The sequence below is a fragment of the Phyllosticta citriasiana genome (assembly GCF_038021145.1).
Source record: "Phyllosticta citriasiana strain CBS 120426 chromosome Unknown IWZ02scaffold_7, whole genome shotgun sequence".
Taxonomy (NCBI): Eukaryota; Fungi; Ascomycota; class Dothideomycetes; order Botryosphaeriales; family Phyllostictaceae; genus Phyllosticta; species Phyllosticta citriasiana.
The window spans coordinates 1,365,234-1,380,841 of record NW_027117284.1 but is presented as its reverse complement, the minus strand read 5'-3'; the positions used below and the strand labels follow the sequence as shown (position 1 = coordinate 1,380,841).

Sequence of the window (15,608 nt, the reverse complement as noted above, 5' to 3'; positions counted from 1 at the left end):
CATTGTTTCCCCGTTGCATCGCATCGTACCGCACCCGCTTCGGCGTCTTCCATTGATCAGCCCGCGCCGCGCCCCTACGCCAGTCGCTGCGGCACTCTGGATTTCACCATGTCTCTGCTCGTCCAGGGAGACTGCGACATGGGCCAAGCACAAACCACCGGGCTGACTATGCTGCGGCAAACAGGGGTCGGCCCAGAGCCGCGCTCGTTGCTCATGTTGAATAAAGGGACGGTTGATGTGCGATCCTGGGTAAATGCGACCAGGGGAACGCGTCCTTGCGGGGGACACCGAGCTCCGCAGGCCGCCAGTGGGTGGTGGTGCTGCAAAGCAAAGCCCAGTGTTTTCAGCCTCGTAGCTATAGGTAGCCTCTTGATTTTGTGCGCCCTAGATATCTCCTAACGAGGCTGGTCGTCTTCTCTTTCCAGATGGCAGGAGAGCGCGCATCTGGCTTGGGCCCCTTCTGGCGTGGGGCGGGCATTGCGGCGGGACGAGGGACGATCTAAGCACCGCATGGCCATCGCCGCCGCGGGACCTAAGCTACAGCACCTATCCACCACTCCTAGGAAACATACCTACCTCGCCCTCCAACCCCGTCGCATTCGCCAGCAGCTAGCCCATGTCGGCTCCGTGAACCTGCAACATCTCGTCTTGCTCCAGGGCAGGCTGTCATGTCGCATTACCCTCCCGCCGCCGTCAGTCGCCCTGCTGGCGCCTTCACTCAACCCAGAGTCCCAGGCGTCTTCCAGCCTGGCACCAAAGTACAAGTGGGCAACCACAGGGTCGTGGTCGAGGCCTTTTTCGCCGAGGGTGGCTTTGCCCATGTCTATCGCGTGCGCTATGAGGCAGCGGGGGGAAAGCAAGAGACGGCGGTGCTCAAGAGAGTAGCTGTGCCTGACAAGGAGGCGCTCGCCAACATGAGGACCGAGGTCGAGACTATGAAGAAGCTCAAGGGCCACCGCAAGATTGTCACATACATAGACTCGCATGGTCAGTTATGCCCGGCCGCGACTGCTCACAACAAACCGTACTCATGCCCTGCCAGCGTCTCAATTGAAAGACTCGTCCGGCTATGAAGTCTTTCTTTTAATGGAATACTGTCAGGGTGGAGGATTAATCGATTTCATGAACACCCGCCTCCAGCACCGCCTCACCGAGCCCGAGATTCTCAAGATCTTTGGAGACGTTGCAGAAGGCGTCGCCTGCATGCATTACCTCAAGCCGCCGCTTCTCCATCGCGACCTCAAGGTCGAGAACGTCCTCATATCCTATGCCGGTTCATCCAAGGTCTACAAGCTTTGCGATTTTGGCTCAGCATCGCCGCCCAGGCCTGCTGCATCCAACGCCGCCGAGGGGCGTCTGATAGAGGACGATATACAAAGGCACACTACTATGCAGTACCGCAGCCCGGAAATGATTGACGTCTACCGGCGGCAGCCAATTGATGAGAAGAGCGACATATGGGCGCTGGGCGTCCTCTTGTACAAGCTGTGCTATTACACCACTCCGTTTGAGGAGCAGGGACAGATGGCCATACTCAACGCAACCTACAAATTCCCACATTACCCGTCATTTTCAGAACGCCTCAAGGCCTTGATAGGTATGGAATCAGGTGGGACGAGCCAATGCGCAGGCTGACGGCGGACCAGGATCGATGCTTCGGGAAAATCCTCAAAAACGACCCAACATTTACCAAGTCCTTCGCGAAGTTTGCTCGATGCGCAGTACTGAATGTCCAATCAAAGATGTAAGATTGAGAGATTTCATTTTGAGTTCTTCTGACAATCCCAGATTTACTCGAGTAGAACTGCATCGGAAGCCCGCAACAACCAGCAGCTGCCCTCTCCCGAGCCGCCATCTGCATCGCCGCCCATGATTGGTCTTTCGAAAGAGGCACCGGTGCAGCAGGTCCAGACCTTGCCAGAGATCACGCCCATGAGGCGGGGAAGGCCAACTGCGCCAGCCCCAAAGCACACTCCTCGCACAAGCCCGTCGCCTATGAAGAGAGCAGGGCCTGGTGGCGACCCATTTGCGGCTCTTGATTCTGCCAATCCATCCGTCAGAGGTGCAGCGGCCGATGAGCTCGCATCAAGATTTCCGTCATTGGATGAGTTTTCGTTGCTTCACGACCGCGGCGGCAAGTTCAACTTCTCGCAACAATCTCCTGCTGAGCCGAAGCAAGAGCCGGCGAATAAACGCGTCACCGAGGCGCTTGCAGACGAAGTGTTTGCTGCTCGATCACCGCAGAACGTGGATCAATCTGCCACTTCAAAGGCTTCGGTGGCAGCTTCGGCTGCGGCGTCTGCAGCAGCATCCAAGAATGAGACGATACGTCCAGCGCAGAAGCCTACTGCGAGAGAAGAGCCAAGACGCCCACAGTCTCAGATTTACCAACCAAAACCACAACGTTCTACAATGGTTTCTACTGGCACCATGACTTCTCCTCCGTCTTCGCCATCTCCGGAATTATTGAAGTACCCCGATGTCGGCTCTCGCCCCATACACCGCTTCCCACCGCCAGGAACTCAGTCCCCTTTCCAGAAAGGTTTTGGACCCCAAAAGCCTGGAGAAGAGCCACGAAATGTGACTTCCTCGTCATCTTTGAAGCCTGAATTAAAGCGGCCTACCTACCTCGAGGCTCACCGGTCCAAATCTCAAACCCATGCACTGCCGCTGCCTCAGTCTCCTGCCTCATCGAGACCTTCCCTGGAAGGATCGAGACCATCGGCCTTGGACATCAATTTGAATGACCCCATCAGCAGGTCCAAGTCGGCAAATTCTCGAGCACGACCAACCAGCTTGCATGTGGAATCCAGCATCGAATTCCTTCGCGATCGTGAGGCATCTCGCAATAGGGTCGGTAATCTGATTGACACGGAGCCGGATCTCAACCGCGTCAAATCAGCGCCTTCCGCAGATGAATACGAACAGGAGAACAACATTGCATCCAACGTCGACTTTCTCCGCGCCATGGAAGACGACGGCGACCATTCCAAGCGGAAAGACAAATCCCACCGCCGCTCCGGTAGCAACGCGAGCAAGCACTCCAAACGATCTAGCTTTCCTTCGCTGTCAAACACAAAATCGATACTTGCAGGTAAATTTGGCGACGCCTTCCGCCGCTTCGAAGGAGGGAACGACAGTCGGCCTTCCAGTCAAGACTATGAGCCACCCAGCCCGCAGTATGAACGCAGTAGCCAGCAATATGAGCGCGCTGGAAGGATGGAAACTTCGCTTACCACCATCGCCGGCTCAGTAGCCACTGGTGAGCGCTCCGATGACGAAACAGCCATTGACGAGACGCAAGACCTGCCTCCGGAAGTGCGCCGCGAGCTTGAGCGTCGTCGCCTGAGCGCCGAGGAAAAGCGCGTCGCCGAAGCGGCCGCTGAGTATCGCAAACGACTGGCGGAGCAGGGGGAGACTGGGCGCGGGCGCAGCTCCAGTAGCGGAGGCGGGCCGTCCAAGGCTTCGACGATCCAAGATCGCGTCAAGAGCTTGCTGCATGATAGCCAGGCGACGAGTCCGCAGCGCACGGCGTCCGGGTACGGTCGCTTTACGGACAAGGAGGGAGACGGGCGCCCGGGCGAGAAGCCGGGCGTAGGCAAAAAGCCAGTCACCCTTCCGCAGGGGGCGCCTGTGCAGGAGTTGACGTATGGAAGGGTCAGGCCCTCGCAACAACCTGTGGAACGCCCTCCCACCTCTGGAGGCACCGCCGCGGCCACTGGTCCAGGCGTTGGCAGGCAACCGACAGGTCAGCGCCCCACGGCGCCGCCAAAGCCCAGAGCCTTGAGGACTGGTGGACAGTGCGATGAGCTGCCACCTCTGGCGTCGAAGCCGGCGGCGCTGGCAGGTAGGCCAATTCAAGAGGGCGCACCAGCAGGATTTGGCGATGGCAGCGAGTTGGGCAACGTTGTGCTGAATGCGGACCCAGACGAGTGGGAAGAGCGCTTCACCAAACGGTACCCATCGCTGAGCGGGCTGGAGATGGTCGAGACGGAGGTGCCGAGCGGGCGATCTCGATAATTGTTTGTTTTCCTGGGGGCTCTAGGAGTAGTAGAAGGTAGGCAGGCAGCATTGCATATGTATACTCGTTGATTGGAGCGGTCTTGCGAGTCGACATTATCTAGTACCCATTGTCATTTCTTCCTCGGCCCTTTGTGTGTGTGTGCTTGGTGTACTGCGGACAGTGTGGAGTGAGTGTTGAACACGACAGAGACAGCGCATTGCAGCAGCAGCAGCAGCGTTTCCACTGTGCAGAGCGGCAGAGTAAAGTATATGTAGGTACCTCATGTACACCAACCCAACTCGACGCACCAAGGTCGGATCCTATCTACCTCCACTATCTACCTATCTAGTTAGTCTCAGATGCAAAAACCTTTTGGCCAAGGTAAACAATTATCAACCATCCCTCCAAGCACCTGTCCATCGCACGGCGCAAAATGCTTATGCATCCTGAACAGGGTGAGTCGTCCTGTAGACAAGTCGTCAGCGCTAATGGTAGTGACATCCATCCAATGCGCCCTAGCCGTCCTTCCTCAACCAAGCAGCGCCGCGTCTCGTCCCGAGACGGACGGGACCTGCGGTCGATCCCGTCCCGTCGGCATTGTCCGCCGGCCTAGAAGGCACTTGCGTCGGCATGCCGGCCGCTTGGGTGCCCTGGTGTGCCCCGCGCGGGGCGGGGAGACGCGGCGGGCGGCAGCTAGGTGGTGGGCGAAAAAATTGCCCGACGACGCGTCAGTTTCTCTCCAAACCCTACTACCTGTTTGCGTGCATACCTACCACACGACCAAGAAGCCTCGGGACACAGAGAGACGACGAGACTACCTTACCTTACCTACCTTAGCAAATCCACGACGCCGCTCGCGACATTAGACGAATCAAGCGCGTCGCCGAACTGCACCACCAGCAAATTCCTCCTGCTGCCACTCACTACCTGCCACCATAACACACCGCGCACCCTCACCCTACAATCAACGACCGACAATCTCGCAACCGGCCGACCCGACCGACCGACCAACACAATGGCGTCTTCGGCATCAGCAGCACACCCAACTCACCTCGACCCGTCCGCCCTCGGCACGCGCGCATACTGGGACACAGCGTACGAGCGCGAAATCTCGAACCACTTGGACAGCGGGGCGGCGGACGAGGGGACGATCTGGTTCGCGGACGCGGGGGCGGAGGAGCGGGTGTGCGGATTTCTCGAGGAGTGGGCGGACGAGGGGAGGTTGGTGAAGGAAAAGAGAGAGGGAGAGGGCGGAAAAGAGGGGGCGACGTCGTTTTTGGATCTGGGGACCGGGAATGGGCATTTGCTGTTTGCGCTGAGGGATGAGGGGTGGGAGGGACGCATGGTGGGGGTGGATTATAGTACGAGGAGCGTTGAGTTGGCGCGCAGGATACAGGAGGCGAGGAAGAAGGAGGGCACGGGCAAGAGCGAGGACAACAACGACGACAACGGAGAAGAAGAAGAAGAGGAGGAGGAGGAGGAGACAGCAGACGACATCGCGTTCGAAGAATTCGACATCCTCGGCGCAGCGCCGGCGGGCGCTTGGGCAGCAGACGGCTTCGACGTGGTGCTAGACAAGGGAACGTTCGACGCCATCAGCCTGAGCGGCGAGACGGACGCGCAGGGCCGCCGCGTGTGCGAGGGCTACCGCGCAAAGGTCGAGCCGCTGGTCAAGCGCCGCGGCGGCGTGCTGCTGATTACAAGCTGCAACTGGACCGCAGACGAGCTGAGGGGCTGGTTTGACGTGCCCGGCGGCGAGCTCGTCTACGAGGATGCCATTGCATATCCCAGTTTTACGTTTGGCGGCAAGACGGGGCAGCAGGTGTGCTCGTTGGTGTTTAGGCGGAAGGCTGCTGCTGCTGCCGCCGCTTGATGCTGATGCTGTTGATGAAGAAGAGTTTGGCCGAATGGGCGGTGATGCTTCCGGATGGGCATACCGTATCAAGTGCTCCTCCGCTTCAACCGCGCCAATACGAGCCACTTATTCCTCTCGCCGTGGTCTTCGGCTCCGCCGTCTCTTTCCCTCGCCCACTCCCTACGTCTCCCCTCGGCATCCATCTCATACACGTCCTCCACCAACAACCCCTCGTCGGCGGCGACGTCGAAAAACGCCGCCATGCGCGCGCGGCCCGAGTGAAACCCGGCAATCACAAAGACGCGCGCGTCAGCCGCTGGAGAAAGGAAGTGCAGCATCGAGCGCGCCAGGTTTTGGTGCTCGTGCGGCATCCAGAGGCAGTCGGCGGCCAGGATGCGCGTGAACTTGGCAGCGCTGGCGGCGGGGAACGCAGACGTCACGTCGCCCCATGCATGGCCCTCGACGGCGACGTTGGAGCGAAGGTGGGCCGGGATGTTTTTGTCGACGTTGTTGCGCAAGTTCTGAAGGATCTCTGGGGCCGGGTAGTCTGAAATGACTACCTGCGTCGTCTTTTTTAGTACATAGCTTTGTCGAGAATTGTGTACATTTGTCGAGAAAAAGACTTGACGTGAAGGAGACAAGAAGAAACGAGTGGAAAGAGAACAAGACGACCTACCTTTTCCGCGCCCGCTAAAGCGCTCATGATGCCAGCCAGTCCAACGCCTGCAAAAGAAAATAGCCCAATATCAGAATCAACGCACAAACAAAAAGAACCGCTTCTCCCTGCTTAAACCGGAGCAGCTCAAGACCCCCAGCATTGCAACGACGCACCTGCCCCCAACTCCAATACCGTGTGTCCCATGACGCTCCACATCCTCTCTTCCTCACATCCAACCCACCAAGCCTTATCATCCGCAAGTCGAAACGAGACCCACGCGCCGCCATCCTTCTCCAATCTCTCCTCTCCTGGTCCCTCATCCTCACCCTCATCCTCACCCTCTTCCTCACCCTCTTCCTCACCCTCTTCCTCACCCTCTTCCCCACCCTCTTCCCCACCGGCCCCTCTTCGTCCGCGCCCAGCAACCAGCTCCGCCATCAAAACGCCCGCATTCCACAAGTAATGCGCAAACATGCGGCGGCCGTCCTCGGAGGTGGGGTCCGCCGCGCGCAGCTCGATGGCTGGGTACGCCGGGTGCGCCGACGGCAGGTACGTGATGAGGGCGTCGCGGTCGCCGTGCTGGTTGCATAGGTCGTCGCTGAAGATGGTGCCGAGCGCGGACGAGAAGAGTGAGGTTGGGTCGTCGTCGGCGTCGGGAGATGTGGATGGGTGCGTTACTTGGAGGAGGTGCGGCAGCATAGTGATGAGTTCTGTGATGGCTTGGGGAGGTGGAGAGGGTGTTGGTGTGAGAGGAGGAAGAGGGGGAAGAGGAGGTGGAGGGAGCAGAGCTGGGTTAATGATGGCTGCTGGTGGGGTCTTTTCTGGTGGGGCATGGATTTTTTTGGTCCATGTCGTCTATCGATAAGACGTCATGCTAGTAAATGTATTTTCGAGAGACCACCAAGTATAATTTCCTTCGCTGATACGAAAGATGCTCCGTGTCTGGGGCAGAATCTTGTGCGAAATGGACGAGACCTTTTCCTTCCTGACGCCTGACCGTGAAATCACAATGGCACTTTGAGCACGCGCTGTTTGATCTCTCAGCTCTTCCCGAACACGCACCAATACTTCGTCTGGCCAGCCTCACAATCGCAGCCAACTCGCAACCGCCACGACCCCCGTCCACATCAGCGTGCCCAGCCACGCCTTCCACGACCTGCTCACGGCAACAATCAGCATTCTCCTCTCCGCCCCTCCTTCATCTCCAACGAAAGTCAACTCACCTATCAAGAATGGTTATAATGTTCTGCGTGCTACTGATGGCCTCATTGTAGCCCGTCACAAACGGCACCTTTGCCTTTGCCTTCCAGTAGCCATTGACGTAGACGCGCGCGCCGTAGAGCAGTGCAATGTTGGCCGCATTGAGGGCGAGATCGGGCCAGGGAGAGCGCGGGGGCCGCAGCCGCGTCGCGCTGAGGTAGAGCGAGGCGCCGAGGGAGATGATGGTCTGCACGTGTCAAACCAGAGCTCCTGTCTAGAAGAGTGAAGGGGAGGGGAAATGAGGGAGGGTTACGGCGATAAGCGCGCTGGCCTGCGTTGTTCGCGTCTTGCGCAGCTCTTCGGCCACCGTGTCTGAGTACTCTGCTGCCTTTTCCGTCTTCTTTTCGTACTTTTGCAGGTTTGTTATCGATTTGGCGCAGTAGTAGAGCCCATGGATGCTGTACGGCATCAGTTCACTTCTCTTTCAGGTCTTGTTTAGGGAATGGCGTGAGCTGGGAGCAAGGTGGTACCTGTTGATGGCTTTCACTATGTGGAAGCCGGAGAGCATGTCGTCGATGTTCATGATGAGGCTAGTGAACGCTGGAGACGGCGAGTAAGAGAGCTTTTACGGGGCTACAATGTTGTTTATGGGTTTATTTGGCTTTGGGAGTAAGCAGCTGTGGTTGCGGACAAAGGGCCCCAGTGACGTATGTTCTCGCTTATGCTGCCCTAGTTGAACTTGGCCTAGCCCCAGCCAAATTGATGGATTTCCCTGAAACGGCATGTTAGAGTCAGGAGATCTGTCAAAGAAACGCAGAGCAAGAATACACGGTGCATTTGTCAAGTTGTGTTGGCTGGAGAATGCATGTCTTGCACGCAAAGCTTCATTTCTTTTCTCCTTCCCCATTCTGTTTGCCTTCTAGAATATCTTTGATGCTGACCATGCCGCTTCCACGTGGCAACGGGGAGGGTTGTTTCGGCGAGTCTTTCCATCCAATCATGTAAATGAGTCTGTAAGTCGCTGGCAGTGTGCCTTTCGCATCTTCGTTGCCATGCAGAGCTCTGTAGACTCCCTCGGCGGCCAGCAACACATCCCTTTGGATAGGGCCCGGTTCCCGGCCAAGCACGCTGTTGGACTCACCCATCGCTTGCAGATCCATCATCAGATCGAAAATGTTGGGATAATCTACGACAATGTCGTCGACGTCGACGGTGAGCAGCTTGAAGCCAGCACTTTGCAGCAGCCCTCCCACGTCCCGCACGTCGGCCAGAGGGGAAGTGCGAGTGCTGACGCCGCCACGACGGTCCAGCTCTGCTAGCTGTAGACTTGTCCGCAGCTCGAATAGGCTGTCGCCTCCGAGCATGACTCCCATGAATGGCGAATCCGGCTTCAGAATGTTGTTCACCTGCCTCAAGACCGAAGGGAGGTCATTGATCCAATGTAAAGACAAGCTGCTCAAGATGGCATCGAAGGAATTCGGTTCAAAAGGGAGATTCTCCTCGTCGTCGAGGACTTTGCGAGTGATTTGGAGCGCGTCGTTAAACGGCAGGTCAGCGTCGCGGTAGAGCATGGTTGGGGACGAGTCAGCGGCAACGAGCTCGCCAATCTTGGTCGCCAGAGGCTCATGAACGGGTTTCATAGAGTCCTTGTCAGGATCTGGGAGGGTCAAGATGCGGCCAATGTTGCAAGCGTTGGCGCCCAGGTCGAGGACACGGTCAAAGTGGCGGTTGATGTCCTGAAATACGAGCCATTAGTTTCTCAATTCAGTAGTCTGTTGTTGGAAGGTTTACCAACAGCCGCTCACATAGCCTGAAAGCAGATTCATCTTTGAGGTAGTCAACCTGGCGACTCTTTTCTACATCTGATGCAGCTCGTTCCTTGTGTAGCCATTTGGCGCGGCGATTGAAGACCTCAATGGTGGGAGCGCCGGGAGTTTGTACAGCATAGTGCCTTATTTGTGGAGTGCGTAATCTCCAAAGGCATTGGCGTGGTCTGAAAGTTCGTAAAGCTGGCGGATTCATGTTGCAAGAGGATGGTGGTCGTGGGATTGGGGCTGCCCAACCACCTGGCAGGCATCTCGAAATGACGCACTGTCGATGTGGTCCAAGCTCCCCAACAACGCACTGCAGGTGCAGCCCTGGCCCCGACCCCGGCGACCATCGCGTACACCGCGTCGTCCAAACACTCCATACCGCGAACACAATGGCGCAAACATTTCCCTACGTGTTTTTCTCGTGTCCATGCGTAGACACCACTTGCCCTAGCTCGAGAGTCCTGAAGGAGTCTAAGCGGCTCTCTCAGCACTCGCAGCCCGAGGAAGAGGAAGGACGAACTTTTGATCCACGCTCCTCACGGGCAAATTATGCTTTGTACCCGCTGGAAAATCTACTCTACTGCGAAGACTGTCATCAGATACGCTGTCCAAGATGCGTGAACGAGGAGGTCATTACTTGGTTTTGCCCGAGCTGTCTGTTTGAAGGTATTGCTTGTCGACACCAAATTCTACTCGAAGACTAATTCAGGCAGTACCAAGCTCCAACATCAAAAGCGACGGCAACAGGTAACCTTCGACAAGTCTCTTGTTATTCAATTTCTCTAATCGCCTCCCCAGATGCATGCGAAGTTGCTTCAATTGCCCAGTATGCACCTCGCCTATGATCGTCAATTCACTCGACTCGGAAAATGAGCGCCATGCTCGAATTGGGGCAGACGGAGAGTCTGCCGCGTCACAAGGGCCCTTTTACCTGGCCTGTCCCTACTGCCAGTGGACTAGTCTTGAAGTAGGTCTCGAATTTGAGAAACCGCAAAGTATTTCCGGCCAACTGGCACGACTGCAAAACGGGGGCAAGAAGGTGCCGACTCTCAGAGAGCACGAAAGGGCCAGGGATAGACGACGCGAAATAGAGGACAGCGGCCAAAAGTTTGATCCTGACGAAGAGCTCGACGCTCCTCCGGACGTCACGGAAATGGATCACGACTTGCAATTCTCCAATCTGACCTCCTTTTACAAAAATCAACTACAGTCGGACTCGAGCGGTCCCTACGGCACAGACTACGGCTTTGGTTACGGTAACCCAAACACCCTCTCGCGCATTATGAGTTTGTACAGCAGCACCAATCTGAAAAAGGCCAAAAAGGACAAGCCCGCTGCCATGCGCGAAGCCATGGGACTGGATGAAGGTCTTGCAGAATTCGATCCAGCTGGGGAAGAGACCATCATAAATCGGCTAAAAGAAAATGACTGGGACAGCCTGACGGCGTCTGACCAGCGCGCGGCGCAGCTTTCCGACGACGTACGCTTCACGGCCGACTTGCGCCCCATTCCAACTCTCCTGCGCACCAAACGCGCCAAACGTTGTCGCACGTGCCGGCATATTCTTGCGAGGCCCGAGACCAAAATTTCGAGTTCGAAATACAAAATCAAGCTTCTTGCTTTGAACAACATTCCGCACATCTCGCTGCGCGCATTGCCAAACCCGCAGCAATTCAACACCAGCACATCCTCTTCCATGACTCTCCCACCGGCTCAGCCAGCACGTCCTGGCTCGCCGGTCAACTACGACGCCCTCCAACCATTCCTGCCCCACCCTTTCCTCCTTACAATCCGCAATCCTCTCTTCGACTCCATCCATGTCACCCTTGCCACTCCAGCCGTCACGCCTGGACGCATCGCCTCAAAGATCACCATTCTGTGTCCCGAGTTCGACGTCGGCGCAAACACGGACGTCTGGGACGAGGCACTCAACGCAAGCAACTCTTCGGCCAGCGGAGCTGGCACCGGCTCTGCCAGCGCACCTGGAACGTTGCGCGGCGGTCGATCCGGCGCCTCGCTCGACCCCTACGGCGGAGGGTCGCACGCACTCGAGGCAGGCAAGATTTGGGACCGCGGCCGCAACTGGACGACTGTCGTTGTCGAAATTGTGCCTGACCGCGCTGAACCGGCCGAGCTTGAAGGCGGTCTAGATGAAGACGAAGATGTCCTCGAGGTGCCTTTGTTTGTCCGGATCGAGTACGAAACAGAGGTTGCGGTGGAAGAGGCAAGAGAGGCGAGGGAGAGGGAACGCGAGAGGGAGAAGGCTAGGGAGAAGTTGGGAGGAGGGAACGATGTTGTTGGTGAAGAAAAGGACAAGGGTGAAGGACGGGGCACGCCAGGACTGCCGCCGGGTAAGGTGAGGAGGGAGGAGGCTTTTTGGTGCGTACTTGGAGCGGGAAGGATAGGAGCGCTGCCGAAGTTGGGCTGAGGTGTGGGCAAAGTGTGGACAGATGCGATGAATGACCAGCCAGGAAACTTGGAAGTGGATCCAGGTTCAAGGCCTGCGTTGAGCTTCTTCAAATACCCATTGGTACTACACACAAGCGCGAACGAAAAAATGTCTCCTGTACACTGATCCATGACGGAAACCCTGAGCAGCCACGTCAATCTCTGCCATCTTTGAAGGCACAATGGAACCTTCCAAAGTACTTACGTTCGCAGCACCCCTGCTTCAATCTTGCGCAGACCATTGTAAATCCGGAAGTTGTTCTGGAAGGGCATGCGCGTTGAAGAGGAAGATATGACTTCAACATCTTTGCCAATTGAATCGGATTCCGGCTATGTCCTAAGACGAACTCTCGTCTGGCAAGCATCAGGAACTTGTGTCGTGATTGTTCTAAGCATGAGTACAGGTAAATCATAAGAAGAGCATGGTCGAGCTCGACAAAAGCTCCAGCTAGGTAACTGAAGCAAAGGCAAAGCAGACACAAGCAACACCAGAAGGGAAAATCACGACCACCACCACTCTATAAGCTAAAAGACCAAAAAACCGACAAGTAGAAGACAAACCACAAAACAAAAAAGGGAAACCATCCAACCAATATCCAGAAAAGCCAACCAGCATCCTGAAAGCCAAAAAATCAAGGCGCTGCAGCCGCCCCTACAAACCCCCCTGCATCTACACTCACGGCTAGAAAGGAGGGATTTCCCCAGCCCGGAATCACCCAGCAGTGCAGGGGTTTGAACACTGTACCAGTAGCGCGCTCTCAACGAGTAGCCTCGTTTGGGTTTCAGGCGCCCCTGCTCAAATGAGCAGGCGACATGGAGAGTTCCCCACTCCCCAAGTACGCTATCCGTTGCACGACGGCTCCGTGGTCGACGAGGGTGGTGTGGAGGGATTAAGTCATGGAGAGTGTGCAGGGAGGGGGCAGTGAGGGGGTTGGTGGATGGGCTGGGCTGCTTGGGGCGCGTCGTGTGGTGATGGTTGGCGTAATTGTTGTTGGTGTTGACTGCGACATTGCTGCCGCCGCTTCTACTGCCGCTTCACCTCACTCAAGGAATTGAACACTTCGAGGTTTTGCCTATGAGCCTACTTCTTCGTCCTTCTGGTTGCCCAAATGCCCTCGTCCGCCTGGCTCAATAAGCTCTCGGTGACATGATTTGCGCCTGCTGATCCCCTGCTCTATGACGAGGAGATTCCAAGCCACACAACCAGACTACAATTTTACTGAGCAACAAAGCAAAGAATACAGTGGAGTGAATCAAGATTTGACGGGGACTCGTTGGTCACCCCCGGGCGTCATTAGGTATCTCGAGGTCTTGATGGAAAGGTCACATGGAAGTTGCAAGAGTTGGCCAGCAGTTTGACTTCACATTTTGGGCGTTAAAGGGAAATAACGTCTGGAACTGGGACTTGATCCTAGGAACATTCATTCACTGCATTTAAATAAGCCTAGGGGGCTGTCGTTTGTTGCGGTGGTTGTGCCACGAGAGCCGCCATTCACCTCTGCAGACAGGCCGAGAGTATCACTTTCGACACCCAATTCGACTTAAAGTCAGGAGTTTTGTGCAGCCGGGCAATCTACTGAGTCGACTCAGCCATTACCATTCATTCATCACTAGCCTCGTCTATGCCTAACCATGCAACGATATCGCCGCCAGATCCCTTTATCCTTAGAGGTAAAGACCCTCCGGCTCGCCTTCGCTCTTCGTCTTGAGCACACGCTCTCTTGCGGTCCGGAAGTCGGCCATCTGCACGCGCATGCGGCGCTCACGCAGAGCCATGAGACCAGCCTCCGAGCAAATAGCCTTGATGTCGGCACCAGAAAGGTCGTCCTTTTGGTTGATGAACTCGTCGAGATCGACGTCTTCTGCGAGCGACATCTTGGATGTGTGGAGGGTGAAAATCTTCTTCTTGGTGTTTTCTGTTCCATGTCAGCTAGTTGCCATGATTCTGTTCTTGAGAGACTTACGGTCAGGGTTCTCAAACAGGATCTTTCTGTCGATACGACCGGGACGGATGAGGGCAGGGTCAAGAGTGTCAATCTTGTTGGTAGCCATGATGACCTTGACGTCTCCGCGGTCATCGAAACCATCAAGTTGGTTGAGGAGCTCGAGCATGGTACGTTGAATTTCACGCTCGCCGCCCGAGGTAGACTCGTAACGCTTTGTACCAATAGCGTCAATCTCGTCGATGAATACAATCGAGGGGGAGTGCTCCGCGGCGACCTAGATGCATTATGAGTGAATCCGGCAACTTTCTAGGCTCGAAAGGCTTACCTGGAACAGCTGGCGGACCAGCCTGGGGCCGTCACCAAGGTACTTTTGAATTAGTTCGGAACCGACGATACGCAAGAACGTGGCGCTCGTCTGGTTGGCCACTGCCTTGGCTAGCAAGGTTTTACCAGTTCCAGGACCACCGTACAAGATGACACCCTTTGGAGGCTTGATACCCATCTCTTCGTACAACTCCGGATGCAACAGCGGAAGCTCGACGGCTTCTCGGACCTCTTGAATCTGGGATTCCAACCCTCCAATGTCTGCGTATGACTCTGTTGGGGCCTTGTCCAGCTTCATGACGGAAACGAGCGGGTCTGCGTCGTCTGTCAAGACACCAACGACTGAGACGGACTTGTGATGCAGGAGAATCGACGCGCCGGGCTCGAGGAGGTCTTTGTCGACGAAACTCATAATCGATACGTAGTATTCCGGGCCGGTAGCAGAGGAAACGATTGCGTGGTCGTCGTCGATAAGCTCCTCCAGATTACCAACTCCCATCGGACTTCCTCTCATGTCATCTACTCTGCTCCTCTCATCGGCATTTCGATCCAACGCATCCGCATCACCACCAGCAGATGCAGGAGTCGTCTGGTTTGCCGCCTTTGCCTTGCGAATCTGCTCCTGGTTCTCCACGTATTCTTCCTCCATCAACAAATGATCGTGAATCCGTTGCATGCGGAGGTAGCGCAGCTTGCATCGGGCCGTAGGGTAGACCGTCGGCAGCTTGGCAGCGGCGTTGGGTCCAGCATTCCTCTTCTTCTTGCGCCCGACGCGGGTTGTGGGTTGCGGTGGCGGCTCATACTTGGGCTTGTCCTTCTGTAGGAATAAAGGTCAGCTCGCTGCTTTGTTGACGCTTTGCACGTGTGATAAGACGTACCTTGGAGTCCTTCTTGTCCTTGTCTCCTCCGGGCGGGCCACCGCCCATCTGAGACTGATTCGCGCCCTAGAAAGTTGTCAGCATCGTGATCCTGAGCTCGGCGGCGACAGCTAGATCCTACCATGATGGCGGCTTTTCAAACGTGCTGTTCAACGGGCGATCACGCGTGAGGGTAGACGATGGCGAAATGCTGTAGAGGCCGGAACGAGAGTGCGTGGATGGGACGGGTCAAGCTGTGGTGATGAAGTTGATGGTGTTGGTAGTAGCAGCTGCATCCAAGAGCTGCCGTCGGGGAAGGCGCGCAATCCACCGATTATCACGTGATGTACATCTTTCGTCATTTCACCTCATTGGCCGTCCAGCCGCTGTACTCGAACTTCGGCTACCCAGAGGCTGCAATCCACGTTCGACTCCTCTTCAAGCCTCAAATTACTCACCAGCCCTCTCCTCCGCCTACCTCACTCGTCACCACCATCTCCTGA

The 15,608-nt window shown here is 56.2% G+C and overlaps 7 protein-coding genes across 7 annotated transcripts; 3 read left to right on the top strand and 4 right to left on the bottom strand.

Annotated features, from left to right (window-relative positions):
* Nucleotides 1-534: 534 nt before the first annotated feature.
* Nucleotides 535-4,191, top strand: IWZ02DRAFT_280245 (uncharacterized protein). The gene is made up of 4 exons (XM_066763629.1): nucleotides 535-987; nucleotides 1,043-1,597; nucleotides 1,647-1,744; nucleotides 1,789-4,191. The coding sequence occupies exons 1-4, from the start codon at nucleotides 669-671 to the stop codon at nucleotides 4,018-4,020; spliced, it is 3,204 nt and encodes a 1,067-aa protein (XP_066622499.1). The 5' UTR covers nucleotides 535-668; the 3' UTR covers nucleotides 4,021-4,191.
* An 827-nt stretch (nucleotides 4,192-5,018) lies between these two features.
* IWZ02DRAFT_469917 (methyltransferase domain-containing protein) lies at nucleotides 5,019-5,876 on the top strand (the record flags this gene model as incomplete). The annotated part of the gene is made up of 1 exon (XM_066768759.1): nucleotides 5,019-5,876. One exon carries the CDS (start codon nucleotides 5,019-5,021, stop codon nucleotides 5,874-5,876), a length of 858 nt encoding a protein of 285 aa, XP_066622498.1.
* A 68-nt stretch (nucleotides 5,877-5,944) lies between these two features.
* On the bottom strand, nucleotides 5,945-7,215 carry IWZ02DRAFT_377951 (uncharacterized protein; the record flags this gene model as incomplete). Its single annotated transcript, XM_066764971.1, has 4 exons — nucleotides 5,945-6,414; nucleotides 6,531-6,581; nucleotides 6,690-6,821; nucleotides 6,915-7,215. The coding sequence occupies 4 exons, from the start codon at nucleotides 7,213-7,215 to the stop codon at nucleotides 5,945-5,947; spliced, it is 954 nt and encodes a 317-aa protein (XP_066622497.1).
* Nucleotides 7,216-7,735: 520 nt separating this feature from the next.
* Nucleotides 7,736-8,299, bottom strand: IWZ02DRAFT_491000 (uncharacterized protein; the record flags this gene model as incomplete). The annotated part of the gene is made up of 3 exons (XM_066769708.1): nucleotides 7,736-7,963; nucleotides 8,030-8,174; nucleotides 8,247-8,299. The coding sequence occupies 3 exons, from the start codon at nucleotides 8,297-8,299 to the stop codon at nucleotides 7,736-7,738; spliced, it is 426 nt and encodes a 141-aa protein (XP_066622496.1).
* A 221-nt stretch (nucleotides 8,300-8,520) lies between these two features.
* IWZ02DRAFT_452910 (S-adenosyl-L-methionine-dependent methyltransferase) lies at nucleotides 8,521-9,774 on the bottom strand. The gene is made up of 2 exons (XM_066767629.1): nucleotides 9,508-9,774; nucleotides 8,521-9,452 (listed from the first exon to the last, which is right to left on the bottom strand). The coding sequence occupies exons 1-2, from the start codon at nucleotides 9,736-9,738 to the stop codon at nucleotides 8,601-8,603; spliced, it is 1,083 nt and encodes a 360-aa protein (XP_066622495.1). The 5' UTR covers nucleotides 9,739-9,774; the 3' UTR covers nucleotides 8,521-8,600.
* A 102-nt stretch (nucleotides 9,775-9,876) lies between these two features.
* On the top strand, nucleotides 9,877-12,102 carry IWZ02DRAFT_499744 (dynactin-like protein Arp1 p62 subunit RO2). The gene is made up of 3 exons (XM_066770238.1): nucleotides 9,877-10,196; nucleotides 10,244-10,277; nucleotides 10,329-12,102. The coding sequence occupies exons 1-3, from the start codon at nucleotides 9,920-9,922 to the stop codon at nucleotides 11,956-11,958; spliced, it is 1,941 nt and encodes a 646-aa protein (XP_066622494.1). The 5' UTR covers nucleotides 9,877-9,919; the 3' UTR covers nucleotides 11,959-12,102.
* A 1,266-nt stretch (nucleotides 12,103-13,368) lies between these two features.
* IWZ02DRAFT_452907 (26S protease-like protein regulatory subunit 4) lies at nucleotides 13,369-15,387 on the bottom strand. Its single transcript, XM_066767628.1, has 5 exons — nucleotides 15,248-15,387; nucleotides 15,127-15,192; nucleotides 14,250-15,065; nucleotides 13,943-14,198; nucleotides 13,369-13,894 (listed from the first exon to the last, which is right to left on the bottom strand). Exons 1-5 carry the CDS (start codon nucleotides 15,248-15,250, stop codon nucleotides 13,644-13,646), a joined length of 1,392 nt encoding a protein of 463 aa, XP_066622493.1. The 5' UTR covers nucleotides 15,251-15,387; the 3' UTR covers nucleotides 13,369-13,643.
* Nucleotides 15,388-15,608: the final 221 nt, after the last annotated feature.